Source organism: Hevea brasiliensis, chromosome 18, assembly GCF_030052815.1.
Source record: "Hevea brasiliensis isolate MT/VB/25A 57/8 chromosome 18, ASM3005281v1, whole genome shotgun sequence".
Lineage (NCBI taxonomy): Eukaryota > Viridiplantae > Streptophyta > Magnoliopsida > Malpighiales > Euphorbiaceae > Hevea > Hevea brasiliensis.
In genome coordinates, this window is record NC_079510.1 from 38,079,801 (window position 1) to 38,098,730 (window position 18,930).

General features: G+C 35.3%; 3 protein-coding genes across 4 annotated transcripts; 2 read left to right on the top strand and 1 right to left on the bottom strand.

Moving 5' to 3' along the window:
- Positions 1–3,461: 3,461 nt before the first annotated feature.
- On the top strand, positions 3,462–6,696 carry LOC110662882 (glyceraldehyde-3-phosphate dehydrogenase 2, cytosolic). The gene is made up of 11 exons (XM_021822030.2): positions 3,462–3,609; positions 3,705–3,805; positions 3,892–4,007; positions 4,103–4,202; positions 4,686–4,832; positions 4,918–4,978; positions 5,078–5,175; positions 5,518–5,660; positions 5,980–6,063; positions 6,186–6,275; positions 6,408–6,696. The coding sequence occupies exons 1-11, from the start codon at positions 3,582–3,584 to the stop codon at positions 6,451–6,453; spliced, it is 1,014 nt and encodes a 337-aa protein (XP_021677722.1). The 5' UTR covers positions 3,462–3,581; the 3' UTR covers positions 6,454–6,696.
- A 5,220-nt stretch (positions 6,697–11,916) lies between these two features.
- Positions 11,917–15,738, bottom strand: LOC110662880 (prohibitin-3, mitochondrial). Its single transcript, XM_021822027.2, has 3 exons — positions 15,112–15,738; positions 14,018–14,549; positions 11,917–12,218 (listed from the first exon to the last, which is right to left on the bottom strand). The coding sequence occupies exons 1-2, from the start codon at positions 15,421–15,423 to the stop codon at positions 14,022–14,024; spliced, it is 840 nt and encodes a 279-aa protein (XP_021677719.1). The 5' UTR covers positions 15,424–15,738; the 3' UTR covers positions 11,917–12,218; positions 14,018–14,021.
- LOC110662881 (uncharacterized) lies at positions 15,610–17,597 on the top strand. Of its 2 annotated transcripts, XR_009146009.1 has the most exons (3): positions 15,639–15,755; positions 16,001–16,199; positions 16,588–17,597. XR_009146009.1 is itself a non-coding variant. In XM_021822029.2 (2 exons), the coding sequence occupies exons 1-2, from the start codon at positions 15,610–15,612 to the stop codon at positions 16,176–16,178; spliced, it is 324 nt and encodes a 107-aa protein (XP_021677721.2). In that variant the 3' UTR covers positions 16,179–16,565. The 2 variants fall into 2 exon arrangements, 1 of the variants encoding a protein (XP_021677721.2); XM_021822029.2 differs by lacking the exon at positions 16,588–17,597 and having other exon boundaries at positions 15,610–15,755; positions 16,001–16,565.
- The last annotated feature ends 1,333 nt before the right edge of the window (positions 17,598–18,930 follow it).

The following is an 18,930-nucleotide window of genomic DNA, read 5'->3' on the forward strand; positions in this document are numbered from 1 at the left end:
CACTGATACCATAAACTTGCCCTGACTGGCCCATCCACTGATAACCTCCATCTAGGGTAGCTATACTGTCATAACTCACATTTATGTACTCGTACCTTACACTAGATAGTCACGCTAATTAGCCCTATTTTGACAAAAAAATATAACATTTCTTAGAGTATGTATCTCTCTGGCAGACCTCAACATGTTTGCTAGCTCAAGTTTACATCATCATGTACTTTATGAAGACTGAGACACTAAACTAAAATACTCTTATACTACTCAAAGAATAACGTAGAATCTAAAAACAAGGAGTTACAGAGAAAGACGAAACAAGAACCTATACCCGCATGCGATAACTCCAAGTACACACTTTCTCATGAATCGAGAGCCTGAGCTCTGATACCAACTTTATCACGACCCATTTTTTGGGCTGAACCAGCACTAGAACTTAGATCAGCATAAGGCCCCTGAAACTCATAGTAAGCCTAACTATTTCTAGCCCAACAATAAAGCCCATAAATATAGTCAAATTTCAAGAAATCAAACAGACAGAGTTCTACCATAAATTAGACTATCCAATAGGGAGTCTTAACTCACCCGACCTGTAAACTAATAAAACAACAATATGGGGAGCTCAGCTCACCCTCACAATCTTCAAAGTAGATAAATAATCAAATAGGAGCTCAGCTTCCTCATCCAAAGGAATGAACATCTCATGCATCAAAACATTTCTACATAAATAAGGTTATAACTCTAAAAGTTTAGTTAATATAACCCCAGATAAAGATAATATACTACTGATACATGCGGAGTTCTAGAATTTAACAAAAGATAATAAAAGTAAACTGAACTTTTCTAGTTTAATCTGCGAGAAAAGAAAACAGGTTATTTTTAATAAGTCTACCTGTTACCTGAGGAAAAATAGTTAAATAGGGGTGAGCATTCGACTCATAGAGTAAGATATGGATTTTATATACAATTTCTATAACTATCTAAACCTATTGTATATACAATTTCTATAACTATCTAAACCTATTGTACATATAATTTCTATAACTATCTAAACCTATTGCATTCCTATGTATGAAATACAACATACACACATAATTTTAAACAATTCAAACAATATTCGCACAAAAGATAATTTGGAGTACTCACACACCCGTGTGTCACATCAACATATATACATATGAGAGCTAATCCCCTATACAACTCTCTTAATTCCAATACCTACCAGTGAGGTCAACTCAAGCCGGACTTTCTCTTAATAATCCAAGTGCGGGGGTCAGCGAAATCAACTCAAAGCCGTACTCATCCTGACTTATCCACATATAAGGATCGGGTCCTAGCGAGTCAAGCTTCAGTCGTGACTACCCGTCTTACCCATATCCATATCCACACCACACGCACGCCAGCACACACACACAGCTCCAAATTACCATAAGACGACATCCACAATAATTTCATCAATAAAATATGCAACATAAGGGCATACCTAGCATTTAACTATATATATATATATAAGTGAATGCATGAGCATGCCTTGAATATATAATAATAATATTGAAATTATAAATAAAATCAATATCTACTTACAAATTATTCAAATGTCACTGGGGCGACTAAGAAGATGAGGAAGGTTGACTCGGATACCTAAATAATTATATTCAAAAAATTTATTAATATTAACTCAAAATAAAGAATTAAAAAGCCTAAGACACTCTAGATTTATGTCGAAAATTCGGTAGAATTTTCTCTATACCTAGGACCTATGAAACCTGCAGAATAACTCAACTAACACTTTACAATCTAAAAGGCCTCAGGCTCACAATACAATGACTACACAATGCCCCTTCTGAGCCTGCTAAACCAGTAACTTCTCATATAAAATAATTATTTAAAAATTCAGGACATTACATGAAATATGGATGGTGTGATCCTCCCGAGGCAATAAAAAACAACTTTGCTGTTTGTATTGGATAAAATCGATAAACGATTGCCTGATTAATTTATAATCATTCGTAACAAGTGAAAATAAATCACCAATTTTATTAATCCAACTTCATTGCATTTGTAAAGGAATGCATGTGCAAGAAATTTCTTCAAGTTTTATATTTATTACAAAATTTTTATTCAAGAACAACATTATTGCATCAAAGAGTCATCCACTCATGAAGATTAGTTCAATTTCATTGCTTAAAAAAAAAAAAAATAAAACACTAGAGGTTGAATTCATATCTTCCCTCTTAACCTCTAAAAGAATTTTGGTGTCATCTTCACTTTTATCTTTATCTATAACACACATGTTCTTTTATTAAATTATTATTGTTAAATCCATGTTTAAGAGAGACTTGTGTTAGTTTGACCCTTTTAAAATTTTTTAATATTGTTCTTAATTTCATATAGATGTAGTTTTACTAATACATAAATTAATCTAATAATTATAATAACAATAATCCACATATATGCTTGTTAGGAAAAAAAAAAAAAGAAGTTATGCAACTCAAACTTAAAAGAACTGTAAAATGTAAATGCTTGGATAACAGGGGCGCAAGATGGTAAAACTTAGGGGAGAGCAGTTTTCGGTTTAAATCGAAAAATCGTTAAAATTTAATTTTGGTTTATAATTTTGATAATTTGTTATTTTCATAAAAATCAAAAAATCATTATTAATATATATAGGAAATAAAAAAAATCGAATCAAATTGAATCGAACCGAACCGAAATCAAAGAAAACCGAACCGAATCTTAAGATTTTTTAGTTTTGATTTCTAATTTTTTTTTTGTTTTTATGTTTTTATTATTTAGATTTAATGTTAAAAATATGAAATTTTATAAATTTCGGTTTGATCGGTTTAAAATCGAACCGAACTGATATTTATCGGTTCGATTCGATTTGATTTTCTCTTATCAATCGGTTTGATTTGATTTTTAAAATTTTAATTTTTGATTTTCGGTTTTATAGGTTTGGTTCGGTTCGAAACCGAACCGACCGTTTGCACACCCTAGTAAAACTAAGGCTTGTATGATTGGGTAAGAAGATTAAAGAAATAATTTTTTTTGAAAAATGTAAAAAATATTTTTGTTTGATTTGTATTATTAAATTAATTTTTTTTTTAAAATAGAGTATTGTATTTCTATTGAATAAGAGAAGTAATTTATCTGTATTTATCTTATTTTTGTCTCTTGATTTGTTATATTTTAAATTATTTTATGAATAATATTATTTTTTATAATTTAAAATTACATTATTTTAAAAAAAATTAATTTATATACTAAACTTTCTTAAAAATAAAATTTCAAAATATAGAATATTTTTAACCAAGCATAAATCCTACTTTTACCGATTCTAAACCGATGATCTCGTGAAATGACGAAAGGATCATGTGACCCAACCGCATTTCTCGATGTCAACGGTCGCCATCCATGGTCCCCACACTTCGACAACTCAGCTCCCGTCTTGCGTTCTCCTTAGGTCATATGCTTCCTCTGGATATATAAAAACCCAAACTAATACGCTCTTCAACACCACTCTGCTTCCATTTCTCTTTCTGTTTAGCGTTTAGATCTCTGTCCTCTTTGCATCATCTACTACAACAATGGCCAAGATTAAGATCGGTATCAATGGTATGAGACTCCACTTCCTTCCTTCTTTTCATTTCTCTTTCCCATTTTCAGTTTTATGAATCCATATCGATCATCGTTTGATTTTGTCCGCGTAGGTTTCGGAAGGATCGGTCGTCTGGTTGCGAGAGTTGCATTGCAGAGAGACGACGTTGAACTCGTCGCTGTTAACGATCCTTTCATCACCACCGATTATATGGTTCGTACTACTTGCTTGACATATGTATACTATTTGCATGCATGGCTTTGAATTTAATGTCGTTTTCCTTTTCTGGCGTTCTGCAGACCTATATGTTCAAATACGACACCGTTCATGGACAATGGAAGCACCATGATATCAAGGTTAAAGATGAGAAGACTCTTCTCTTTGGTGACAAGGCGGTCACTGTTTTTGGCGTCAGGTATTGGTTGGTTGGTTAGATGATAAGATTTTATTTATTTATTTATTCATTGCTTACTAATTATGTTTTAAATGCATTGGTTTACTTTTGATTAGAAATCCAGAGGAGATTCCTTGGGGGCAGGCTGGCGCTGAATATGTCGTTGAGTCTACCGGAGTATTCACTGACAAGGACAAAGCCGCTGCCCACTTGAAGGTGTGTGTGTGTGATTGATTCTATGTATATGTGTATGGTTTCTACGATATGATTGAGTGCATCTGTGATTGTTATTGATTTTCTTAGGCACCGTTTCATTCATTAATTCCCTTGTGCTTTCTAAAACGTGATGATAATTTTTTCTATAAAAAAATGATAAAAAAATAAAAATAGGAAAGAAAACGTCCAACAGTGGTACCATCTCCCTGAAGCAGAGACGAGTGGGGAAAAGTTGTACGTGATGTTAGGATTAGGAACACACAAAATCTTTATGCTAGAAATTTTTGGGCAACATTTTTCTTATGATAGAATCAATCCTTTTTGTTTGTCATTTTTTAACAATTTTCTAATTTCCTCTTTTTCTTTTAAATTATATGCTAGAATTAACCATCTTTTGACTACTTCCGTTTTATTCTGACAGTTTTGAAGATTTCTTCTGGTAATATCTTTGAAAAATAATGGGTTTTTGTTATATGGTCTTAGGGCGGTGCAAAGAAGGTGATTATTTCTGCTCCCAGCAAGGATGCTCCCATGTTTGTTGTGGGTGTCAATGAGAAGGAGTACAAGCCTGACCTTAACATTGTCTCCAATGCTAGCTGCACTACCAACTGCCTTGCTCCTTTGGCTAAGGTAAGTTAATCTCTTTCTGTCCCTTTTAAGCAGTTGTTTCATAATTGAGAAAGTAAGTTAATTATTATTACTATTACATTTGCAGGTTATTCATGATAAGTTTGGTATTGTTGAGGGTCTTATGACCACTGTCCACTCTATTACCGGTAAGTATTCAACAGTTATATGTAATAGAACTTAAAAATGGGTTTCCTCTTTGATTGAATTGCAATTTTCTTTTCCTTTTCTTTTTTAATGTTTTCCAGCTACGCAAAAGACTGTTGACGGACCATCAATGAAGGACTGGAGAGGTGGTAGAGCTGCTTCCTTCAATATCATTCCTAGCAGCACTGGAGCTGCTAAGGTACTAAATAATTAATAAACCTGCAACTGTCTTCTAACATATTCACAATTCGCTTCATTTGCATGCATAATCTGCCGGATGTATGATTTGGTTAATATATAGAAAAGTACAAAAGAAACCTTTGTCTTCATTTTTCATGTATATAGGACTGTGCCACCACTTATTTATCTTTTGCAATTGATCAATACATCATACACTTGTACTGGCTGTCACTGATGTGACCAATTACACCTGTGACGACGTTTCTTTAATTTAATGAGGAACAAACGTGATTCTCTGTTGATTAGTACTGTTGGCATCAAACATGACATTCTGATGAGTGTTCTTTTCCTAATTTTTTAGGCTGTAGGGAAAGTTCTGCCTGCTCTGAATGGAAAGTTGACTGGAATGGCTTTCCGTGTTCCCACTGTTGATGTCTCAGTGGTTGACCTCACTGTGAGACTTGAGAAGAAGGCCACTTATGAACAGATTAAAGCAGCTATAAAGTAAGGATTAGGAATCTTTCTTTTTCAATTTCTGGTCCATCCTATAAGCTTTGTCGAAGATTTTGTGAAATTTCTTATTACTTTTGAAAAAGGGGGAAAAAAAAGGAGCAAAGGATTAGGATTGATTCTTGATTTATATAGTAGTGATAAATCACTAATTTGCTTTAGTCGTAATTAAACATGAATCAAAACTGCTAGGCATGTTATGTTTGATCCTATGATTGGTTCACATAAATTGTAGAGTACGATTCTTGTGGCATGTGCTACATGCTGGTCTGGTACTGGTAGCACCTTAGCCTTTCATCTGGTTGTTATACAGGGAAGAATCTGAGGGAAAGCTGAAAGGAATCCTTGGTTACACTGAAGATGATGTTGTGTCAACTGACTTTGTGGGTGACAGCAGGTGAGAAGTGTTGTCTTGACATATATTTCTCCATTAAGTGGAATGAGATTCAACGCTCTTCCTCCCTCATTTGATTTTCATTTTATCATGGCTTCTGACATTTTCATGGCTGCATTCTGCAGGTCAAGCATTTTTGATGCCAAGGCTGGAATTGCATTGAATGATAACTTTGTGAAACTTGTCTCTTGGTATGATAACGAATGGGGCTACAGGTAATTTGCATTTCCAGGGCTATTCAGTTTCTTAGTATCATACAGGTTGGGGTAGAGTATTTTGAAGGTCCTATCGTCAACAAGCTCTTTGATCTCTTACTGATTTTGAATGTTCATTTCTATGTCTGCCAGCTCACGTGTGATCGATTTGATCCGCCACATAGCCTCTACCCAATAAGCAGCTCAATATTTAGGAAATTTCACATGATGTGGACCTCCTCCTTTCCGGCTTAGTATGCAGTTTAGTATGAATGCAGAAGAGGTGTTTTGGGAATAATTGTACTAAGGAACGTTTTATTGTTGGGACTAGCTTTATACATCATGTGGCTTGATTTGAGCTTTGTAATAGGGGTTTGCGTTTCCCCTGTTTATCCCTTATAATTGGAATTGGAAAATTAATACAATTATCTCAATTTATTTATTTTTGCCTTTGGCTTCCTATTTGAGTGTGAATTGTTAAGATATGTACCATAAAAAGCTAGGATATGTGTATTTATAGTGATTGTGTGAATATATTTAAGTACTAGAATTGTGGCTATAATTACGTATTTAATTATGATTGTATTTCTTATTTAGTTATCCTATACAGATTATAAATTGATACCATTGGCTTAAGGAAATAATCAAGCTCTTCAATCATTCTCAATATTCTTATTTTGTTTTATTTTCTCATATGGTATCAGAGCACTCAGTGGGTCTGATTTGAAATCTGAAACAAAGTCCTCATAGGGAGGAACTTTCTCTCTTTTTCCGATCACTTTGTGGGAGTTCGTGGCTGTCACAGCCTGGCCTAGTGGATTACCCAGCCCAGGATCAACCTCAACCACGCTGATCTCGTTATCTATTTCTCACTTTTTTATCACTACCTCTTCATACAGTAGGCTTTTCTGACGTATTTCTGAGCAATATTTCAACACAGGTTTTGAGATTCTCACACCCATATCCAACACAGGTTTTGAGATTCTCAAACCTATATTTTCTTCCATTGGTAATTCACCAGCTATTATTACTGTTAAATTAGTAGAAAGTCAAAATTATATGTCTTGGGCTGCATTAGTGAAATTATGGTTTATGGGGCAGGGGTATGATGACCACTTGGTTAAAAATGCCGTAGATATAGCTTTAACAAATAGAACTAATTGGACTAAGATTGATGCTCAATTATGTAGTCTCTTGTGGCATTCTTTAGACCCAAAATTACTTAATATTTTTCAATCTTGTAAAACTTGTTGCAAAGTCTGTAAAACTTGTTGCAAAGTCTGAACTAAGGCAAAAACCTTATATACAAATGATGTGCAGCGTATTTATAAGATAGTATCGAATATGGTTCATCTGAAGCAAAATCAACAAGATATGTCTAGTTATTTGGAACAGGTAGAATCATTGAAAGATGAATTTAGTTCTATCATGCTATGTACTAATAATATTTCTGAGCAACAGCGGGACAAGTTCTTCATGGTTTTGGCATTGATTGGGCTAAGACCTGACCTTGATTCTGTTAGAGACCAGATATTAACTAGTCCAGTTATTCCCACTCTAGAGGATGTGTCTGCCAGGCTTCTACGCATCTCACTCGATAAGAATAATTTCTCCAAAATTGAATCTTCAGTTTTAGCTGCACAAAGTGGAAACTAACCGAGACAGGGTACTTATAAGAGAGGCAAGGATAAAAGGCTCCATTGCACTTATTGTGATAAGAGTAATCACACTCGAGACACTTGTTGGGCCCTTCATGGTCGACTACCACGCCCCATTCAGTCAAATAATGTAGGCCGATCAACTGCTCATATGGCTCAATCTAGTGAAAATGGTATTCTTCCATTACCTGATGGAAAGGATCAGGTGTCAGATTCTATCCTATTAACTGGAGCTGATTACAAGGAGTATTTGCAATATCAAACAGCCAAACAACAATCTTCTAGCAGTGCTCATTCTGGTAATTCCTTTGCTTGTCTAACACAGTCTTCGCTCACTGGTCCATGGATCCTCGACTCTGGTGCTTCTGATCATATATCTAGTAACAAAAGTCTTTTCTCATCTTTAATTTCTCCTCCGGTTTTGTCTAAAGTTACTTTGGCTAATGGTTCACAAACTTTAGTTAAGGGTATAGGAGAAGTAAAAATATTTCCATCTATTCCTTTAACCACATTTTTGTTCGCTCCAGAATGCCCATATAATTTAATCTCTATTAGTAAATTAACTAAAAATCTTAATTATTCTGTCACCTTTACAGCTGACTCTGTTGTTGTGCAGAACCGGAGTACAGGGAAGATGATTAGAGTAGGATGTGAGTCACAAGGGTTGTACCATCTTTCTACTTCAAATTCTCTAGTTGTTCTTGCCTCTACCACTTTTGCTGATCTTCTTCACAATCGTTTGGGTCATCCGAGTCTTGCCAAATTGTAAAAATTAGTTCCTAGTCTTTTTAGTTTATCTTCTTTTGAACGTGAGTCCTGTCAACTTGGAAAACAAAGTCGTATTTCCTTTGCCAAGTGAGTCAATAATAGGGCTAAGTCTATATTTGAAATTGTCCATTCAGACATTTGGGGTCCAAGTCGTGTCAGTAAAACTTTGGGATTTCATTATTCTGTTATTTTTGTTGATGATTATTCTCGTTGCACTTGATTATTTTTAATAAAGACTCGTTCTGAATTATTCTCTATATTTCAAAAATTCTCTACTGAAATAAGTAATCAATTTGGTGTTTCTATTAAAATACTTCGTAGTGACAATGCAAAAGAATATTTGTCTACTCTCTTTACTCATTTCTTATCTTCTCAGGGTATTATTAACCAAACTTCATGTGCTTATACCCCTCAACAAAATGGGGTTGCCGAACGAAAGAATAGTCATGTAGTTGAAACTGCCCGCAGTTTACTCATTCACCATAATGTTCCTCTTCGTTTTTGGGGAGATGCTATTCTTACTGCTTGTCACTTAATTAACCAAATGCCTTATTCTATTTTGCAGAATCAGAGTCCTCATTCCATTTTGTTTCCCGACCAAGATGCCCATCAGTTGTCCCTGCATGTATTTGGTTGTATTTGTTTTGTTTATGATCACACTCCTAGCAAAGACAAACTTCAGCCCAAATCAATAAAATGTGTCTTTTTGAGATATTCTAGACTTCAAAAAGGTTACAAATGCTACAATCCACTTACAAATAAATACTTTGTGTCAGCTGATGTAACCTTCTTTGAAACATCTCCCTATTTTTCCTCCAACACCGCATTCAAGGTTTTTATTCCCACTGCCTTATCAGTTCCTACTCTTCCTCCACCACCAATCAGTCCACAACCTCTACACATCTACTCACGTCGTCCTCATCCTCCCACTAACACTATCGATGCTCCTTTGCTTGATACAGGTACAACACCGGCTCTTGGTGACTCTTGCCCTCCTTCATCTTCACCTATTCTGGTCTCGCCTTCAACAGACGATGCTACTCCTCCCATTGCCATCCGAAAAGGTATTCGTTTGTCTCGAAATCCTTATCCTATTTATAATTTTGTGAGTTATCATCGTTTGTCTCCTTCCTACTATGCTTTTATCGCCACTTTGTCTAATGTATCTATACCTAAGACTGTTAGAGAAGCTTTGGAACATCCAGGATGGTGTAATGCAATGGTTGAAGAGATTACTACTCTCCATAACAATGGTACTTGGGATTTGGTGCCACTACTGAAGGGCAAATCTACTATTGGCTATTGATCGGTTTATAAAGTCAAGGTGGGGCATGATGGCCAGATTGATAGACTTAAAGCTCGCCTTGTTGCAAAGGACTATACTCAGATCTTTGGCCTTGATTATAGTGATACCTTCTCTCCTGTGGCTGAGATTGACTCGGTTCGCCTTCTTATTTCCTTAGCTGCCATCCATCACTAGCCACTTCATCAACTGGATATTAAAAATGTCTTTTTACATGGCAAGCTAGCTGAGAAAGTTTATATGGAGCAACCACCAGGGTTTGTTGCTCAGGGGGAGTTTGGTTTAGTGTGTTGCCTACGATGTTCTTTATATGGCTTGAAATAATCTTCAAGAGCATGGTTTGGATGGTTCAGTACTGTAGTCCAACAATTTGGAATGTTTCGGAGAGAAGCTAACCATTCAGTATTTTTCCACCATAATGGCCATGATAAGTTCATTTATCTCGTTGTTTATGTTGATGACATTGTTATTAGAGGAAATGATCATGTTAGGATCTCAAAACTCAGACAACACTTGTCCAGTCATTTTCAGACTAAGGATCTTGGGAAGCTAAAGTATTTCTTGGGGATTGAAGTGGAACAATCCAAGACAAGTATCGCCATTTCTCAAAGGAAATATGCTTTGGATATACTAACAAAGACGGGCATGTTAGACTGTAGACACGCAGATACTCCTATGGATCCAAATGTCAAACTTGTTCCTGGACAGGGGGGGCCATTGGAGGGTCGTGGTAGACACCGGAGATTGGTTAGAAAACTCAATTATCTTACAATCACATGCCCCAGACATCTCATTTGCTGTATGTGTGGTCAGTCAGTTCCTTCAAGCACCATGTAATAGTCATTGGGATGCAGTTATTCGGATACTCAGATATATTAAAGGAGCTTCAGGACAAGGCCTATTATATGAAGACAGAGGTCATTCACAGATTATCGGTTACTCAGATGCAGATTGGGCATGTTCTCTTTCAGACAGACGGTCTACTTTAGGATATTGCATTTTGATTGGAGGTAATTTGATTTCTTAGAAAAATAAGAAGCAAGATGTGGTTGCTAGGTTAAGTGCAGAAGCAGAATATCGAGCTATGACTTTGGCAACTTGTGAACTTATATGGTTGAAACAACTTCTCCAAGAGTTAAAGTATGGGGAACTATAACAAATGTAGCTAATTTGTGACAATCAAGCTGCACTTCACATTGCCTCTAATCTAGTGTTTCATAAGAGAATGAAACATATAGAGTTGGATTGTCATTTCATCAGACAAAAAATTGAATCTAGGTGTATTGCCACTAGCTTTGTTAGCTCAAATAATCAATTAGCAGATATCCTGACAAAATCTCTCAAAGGCTCTCCTCCAACTTGAGGGAAAGTGTTAAGATATGTACCATAAATAGATAGGATATGTGTATCTGTAGTGATTGTGTGAATATATTTAGGTGCTAGAATCGTAACTATAATTACGTATTTAATTAGGATTGTATTTCCTATTTAATTGTCCTGTACAGATTATAAATTGATATCATTAACTTGAGGGAATAATTAAGCTCTTCAATCATTCTCAATATTCTTCATTTGTTCTATCTTCTCACATGAATTACATGCAACTCATTGTGGTTTGGATGAAGGTATGCTAAACGTTCCTAGATACCATTGGACTATGTATCGATCATGAGGAAGAAACCTTGCTAGTATAGGATGTAATTTTATGATTTGGTCGAAATAGGAGAATACAGTGAACTTGAAATAACATTAAATGATAGACGCTTGGGCTTCTCTCATCAAGGATGTTCCGTTCCTATACACATGCTACACCCAAAGAAAAATAGGCAATTTAACAGTTGGCTTAGTTGTAGACATGTTGTATAGAACACCCAGCGAGCCCGTTTCAACAAATAATTTACGTTACCTAGAAGAATGGAACAACGCACAAATATGGTAGTGGTGCAGATCAATTATTGCACACAAATGAATCACCTGTTCAGAGAATTCACAATTCAAATACTGCATCTTCCAGAGTTATACAACGGTAGAACATAGTTTTAGGCTAAACAAAATCTTCTGTTTGTTCTTCAACATAAATTTCAAGAACTTACCAAATGCTAAACTAACTTTCAGATTCTTAGGAAGGTCCACATATGTAGGGTCTGTAAACTCGAAAAAAATTCTAGCAACAAAGAAAATGCTACTTCAGCAATTCACAATCTTGTTGATGCCGTTTTGCCAAACCCAAATGCTCTGCATGGAAAGAACAAAAAATTGAAATCAAGATCCACCATGGAAAGACTCAGAAAAAAAGAAACAAGTATGATGGCAAGTATGGCAACAGTGAACTAAGAAAAAAGGAAACAAGTATGATGGCAAGTTTGGCAACAGCGAAGCACTTTCACTTATCTGTCATGAAAAAGGCAGCAATGCAATTATTTTTATGTTTTATTTTTACTTTCTCTGCTCCACATGGAACGTGGGAAGTTTATCATGCAAAAGAAGGGCGCTTCACAATAAAGTGGACAACAAGGTCAGTACATTGAGTCGATCACCACCACCATCCAAAAAAAAAAAAAAAAAAAGAGGCTGTACACTGAAAATTCTAAGTTACTTCTTCTGAGGAAGCCCTACATAATCTTTTGTACTTGATTTCACCTTATATTATTCAAACAAAAGACAGGACATATCAAATGTTTATGTTCGCTCAGATGCAAAAAGAAATCAGCAACGCGCTATAACACCAACCAGATCCTGATAAACTTAACAGATCACTGCCCATGAATTGGAACGGTCAGCATGCTCAAAACGCTACTGGGAACAGATTTGACTGAGACGCATCTTTCTTACATACTAAGCAACGTATTTGTTACAAAAGAAATAAAAAAATACAATATCTGAAAGAAATATGAATTTCCCTAATCAACAACACTGTTAAGTACTGATGCCAATACATCTTCGGCTTTCAAAAATTTGGTCCCAATTGCCCCTTCAAAAAGCCACATCAATATACCAGCAATCCATACACAAAAGGAGTAATCGATGCAAATAGAGCAACTCAACTTCTCCTGTTATAATGAATTAGGCCAAAAGACAACATAGATACAAGAATATTTTTCAAAAATGAACCTATTTCACTGAATACTTGCACATTAACTATCAATATTTTGCACCATGCCTCACCAAGGAAATAGTTTTTCTAAATGACCTATAAAAATAAATTTTTGTACACAGCAATAGAGAAAAAATCAGCCAGAAAATTCAGTGGCTCAACACAGCATCTCCCAGACATTACAGGCACTTGTGATGTTCATTGTCTAAAACTTCCCAAAATGCCTTCCATCATATTTTTTTATCAAAGCAATAGGTGGAACTCATGATTGCCAATGTAGCTTCTTTTACTAAATAGGTTCATTTGTAACTGAAATTTTTCTAATCTGATTCAGGATTATTAATTTCTTATAGGTTTGATGCGAGCCACGCTCCTGATCTAAGTCAGAAGGCCAAATTGCCCAACAGTTAAATTGGTTCCAAAATGACCTATCCACACTTGAAATTTGTTAAAAGCTAAATTTGGTCAATTCCACATATCATTAAGATCCATAAGTTGATTGATGAAGTGATATGTAGCAAGCAAGGCAAGACAACTCGACAGAGTCTAGAAATTAAGTCTATTATCTAAGGCTCTAAAAAATAAAACCAAATTGCCAATACCAAACAGCAAATTTAGAATATTTCAGAGAGTAAAATATAGGAGCATATGATGCAGCTGAATGATTTTAATTTTCAAATTCCAAATTTTCCAGATCTTCCAAAAAAAAAAAGCTAAAATATATTAATCACAGACTAATTGAAGTGACCTGAGAATGTTCCATTATATGTAATTGTAATTGTAACACATAATCATCAAAGATTGTCATTTCTATTCCATTTCCAGCCCATAAATTCAGTAGCAATAATAAACATTCAGAGCAAGTAACAACCTACCATCCAGGTCCTGCAGGCAAATTCAAGCACCCAAATACTGACATATAGAAAAATACAGAAATTACCTATTCAACGATTTGCACTCAATGCCATAAGCATGTTGTTTCCACCAGGAAGGTATGCTACATTGGGTGACTTTGCCAGAGTTGCAGCAATTTCTCTTGATGCCTCAATTCTCCTCAGCTCAATTAAGCCCATACCAGCCTTTGAAGTTGCATCAGAGATCAGATGGGCAGCTTCACTCTCACCTTCTGCCCTGATAATTGCAGCCCGCCTCTCCTGGTCAGCCTTCATGACAACAAACTTGGACCTCTCTGCTTCCTGCTGTGCCACCTGTTTCTGCTCCACAGCCCTAGAGAACTCCACCCCATAAGACAGGTGGGTGATAGCCACATCATCCAGCACAATGTTGAAGTCCCTTGCACGCTTGATAAGTGATTCCCTGACCAGAGCTGACACATGGGGACGTTCAGTGAGGAGTTGATCAGCATTGAACTGTGCAACAACAGCCTTCAAAACTTCATTTCCAATTGAGGGAAGCACCTTCTCATCATACTCAAGACCTAGGTGTTGAAAGATGTATGGCAATCGTGATACCTTGCTCAAATAACAACAAATATTGTAAATCAACTATTCCCAAACTGATATACATCTATACATATTCATGGCATAAAATTTGTGATTCAACAAATGTTCTATATGAAGATGAAAATATATATATAAAAAAAAGGTGAGCATAAACAACAGATAACACAATTGCATTCATCTACAAAGGGCACATTCTCTCTCAGTTTCCATAATGATATACCTTCCTTCGTTACAGCCAAAGCCCCATTTCATAACTGAAGTGATCTCAACTAAATAATAGCCACAAACTAAATTCGTTTTCTCTTTGTCGCATGACTAAATCCAATAAAATTAATCCCAGAACAAATAAGACTGGGAAAAGAAAAAGAAAGAAAAATCCATCTGAGAGCCAAGGAAAGGAATATTACCATGAAAACCCATCTCAAATACAAAGAAAACAGCAGATTTTTCCCTTAAAAAGTGCAGGGAGCAAACAAAAGACCCATAAGCTCAAAAATCGAATAACGAGTAAAATATACAAAATGTACCCCTTGCATATACCAAACAAGATTTACAGAGATATGATAATTACGTCGGGACGCGAGAGCACACGGAGAGTGAGATTGACCATCTGGAGATCCTTAGTACCGGAGACGGACGAGAAAGTATGGGGTCGAGTACGAATATCGAAGATAAAGGGCTTCTGCAGCCAAGGGATCAGAAAGTGTGTCCCTTCACCGATGGTGGTGTCGATGACTCCACGAAATCTGTCGAATAGCACAGCGCGTTGTCCTCCATCTACGGTGTAAAGCGAGGCGTTCAGGGCGGTGGCTGCAGCGCCCAAACCGAAAGCGGCGCGTGCAAGGTTGGTTAGAAATGAAACCGCCACTTGGCTGCTGCCCATGGCGAAAGGACTACAGTGAGAGAAAAATGAAGAAATGAGAAGAAGGGCTTGCTGGGGTTTAGAGGGGCGATGGGGGTTTATGATCCAGCACCATGAGAAAACGGGTGGGTCAGATCAGAATGCGTGGTTTTGACCCTGTTTGAAATACGAATTGGGCTTCCATGTTTGAAAAGATTTGGGCAGAGAATGATGGGCTACACGCCTGCAAATGGGTCAAGACCACAAACTTGCGACCTTTCGACTTTCGATTTCAATTCAGAACAAAGTTTCTTCCTTTTTGGTTTTTGGTGTTTCAGAAACCCTAACCCACGAAGGGAAATCTCCGCATCCAGGTACTTGCCTTGACATCATTTTCTTTTGCGATGCGCCGTTTCGTTACTGTGATGTCCTGTTTTTCTCTTGTCGATTGAGTTAATTTTTCTTTCCATTTGATTCTTAGCTACCAAACAGTTAACATATTGAACCACTGCAATGAGTTATTTTCTCGGAATGCATGGCATCGGCTGTTGAAATGTTATCTGCTTCTTTTTTTTTTTTTTTATGATTGTAATATGAACTTCTACATTGGCTTGTTCAGGATCCACCCATTTGTAATTGTCAGAGCTAACGTTGCGGGAGCTTTGACAATGAACCACATCAGATCATTGAGAGGTATCATGAGTATTAAGAGGCGGTTAGGTCATTGGACCGACGAACATTTGCTGCTGAGACTGGCGGCAAAGCAAAAAAAGTGTCAGCGGGGGAGCAGGAGCTGATGCTCCAAAAGCATCAACACGGTACATTCCAAATTAAATCAAACCCAATTTTAAGTAAATCAAAAATTTTAATAGGCACTAATTATATTAATTGGGATGAACAAAAATTAAAAAAAAAATAATTAAAATTAAAAATATTCCATCGATTATAATTTATAATTAAATTATTAAAAAATATATAGTATTAATTAATTAATTATTAATAAAAATATATTTTTAATTTTTTTATTTATAAAAATAATAAATATAATGTATTATGAAGAAAAATTACAAATTGAATATTATTAATAAAATTATAAAAATAATAATTATAAATAATATATTATTAATAAAAGTATAATAATATATTAATTAATATAAATTCAATTATTTCAATAATAGAATTTTAACAATCCAACCCCCTACTCAGCAAGGAAATCCGGTATACCAATGTAATTGGTGCCAATATTCGGTAGAGCATATCCCCAGATCTTGCCAGATTCTCTATGCCTTGATTGGCTGTGGCATTCTCTCCCCTGCGAAGATCTCAAAGGCTTTGTCAAGCTGGACAACCGTGCAAGAATCAAGGAAATTAACTCCTAACAGGCTAAGAATTGACATAAAGCAATCTGTAAAAGGAAAAAATCAATAAGGCATTTATATATTTTATTTCTTTTTCCTTTTCAGTAAAGATTGCATTCATTAGAGTCTTTGGTGGTCTTGACTGTCCACCGTTTTCCTTTTTCATAGTAATTTAATACACATGGCTGGTTGGTTAATTTAACAGTAGATTATTGGCAAAAAATGCAGTAACAAGGAGATTTGCAAATTTTGACATGGTCTTTTCTGGGCCATGCTGCTCAATCTATGCCATGAGGAAACAAGAGGAACAGGGTTAGACCCTTCCTGAAGAATTTTTTTTTTTTTGTTGATGGGATCCATCTGTTTCCATGTAAATTGACCTCAAAACGAACGAGCAAGTGTTGCTTCATCTCATGCAATCAGAAAGTTCATGGAATTATGCAGTTGGCCCCAAGTATTAGACATTGTCATTGAACTCTTAATAGGTAGAAGCCTCCTCACCCAACTCTTAACAAATGGTGACCTCCATCCTTGCTCTAGAGCTTCACATTGAGGTACAAGCTTTTCCTTCTTCCCTCTTATGATTAACTGGTGGCCCTTACTATGCTTATGAGTAGGTGTACGACAAGCTTGGGATTTTTATTCTTAGCTTAACTTTTTCTTGTTGATAGACTAGAGAAAATTGTGGGTTAATATGTTACAATAGGTACCATCATCACAATTATCTTTTTATTTTTATAATTAGGTGTTCTAGTTATGTTGGAGGCCCTACATTTTTTTACCGTCTTAACCAAACATGTATCTATAATTTGTTATAAAATTTATGTGGTTATACTATAAAATTTCATTTACGGACAAGACGAAAGAAAAAACATTTCGTTATGAAGAAAAAAGTATTTAATATTACAATCGTTTAACACTCTTTAAATACTAATTTCAGTAAGTTTATCTAGAAACTCATATTCTACTTAAATAGATAAAATATACAATATTTATATTGAATATATTATCGAGGTTTAGATTCGAATTTATTGACTCGTGCTCTTCGCTACCATCATAGACCTCATCAAATATTTTGTTTAGATCACGTCATGTGACCTTTTTGAATCAAGTGATGATTGAAGCAAATAATACAGGAGTTAATGGGATTGAGGCAAACTGGGTGTTGTGCTGCAATAGAGATTGTTTTGCCTTGCTTTATTATGCATGTGTGATGTGGAGATGAGGGTAGAGAAAGAAAAGACCAGTGAATGGAAGTAGAGTAGAGAAAAGAGAGAGAAAAAAGAAGGCTGAGGAAACAAGAATATGATATAAACAGAGAACAGAAGGTTGACACAAAGTGCATTATTGCCTTTAAATCAGGCATGAGGCAACCCACCTTCCATACAAACTTTCTTAATGTAGCATTCAAAAAGTTAAAAGCTGCTTCCCACATGGCTATTTATGCTTTTAGAGCCTGTGTGTCTCAATTAGGTGGATTGGATTTTAGAGATTTCAAGGCACCAAGCCAACACAAAGCTCATCATAATCTTAATTGTAAAAGCTTATCATAATCTTAATTGTAATCTTCCCAACCATAGTCTCTACCAAATTTAAGATGAAATTTAACAAAACTTAAAGGAAAATGCTAAATGGCCCAATTGTACATGTCCAACTCTGTCTTGCTTAATTTTTTTTTTTTTAATTTGAGTTTAGATTTAGCTGTTTAGATTTAGGATTTTGATATTAAAGTTTATAATTTAGCGTTTAGAATTTAGAGTTTAGAGTTTAAAATTTAGAATTTTAGAATTTAAAATTTAGGGTTTAGAGTTTAGGTTTTTAAGATTTAGGGTTTAGTTTTCTAAGGTTTAGGGTTTAGAATTTTAAGTTTTAGAGTTTAGAATTTTTAGGTTTAGAGTTTAAAATTTTAGGATTTAGAATATTAAATTTTAGAATATTAGAGTTTAGGGTTTAGATTTTTAAGATTAATTTAGATTTTTAGGATTTAAGGTTTTGGAATTTTAGGGTTTAAATTTTTTTGAATTAGACTATATATATATATAGAGAGAGAAAGAGAGGTGGAACATGAATAGTTGGGTCATATGGTATTGCCCAAATCTAAATTTCTTAACTAGTCACTCACAATTTTGAAGACGACTCTAATATCAGTGAACTAAAATTCATTAGTTGTAAGGCTAGATTTTTCATAAAC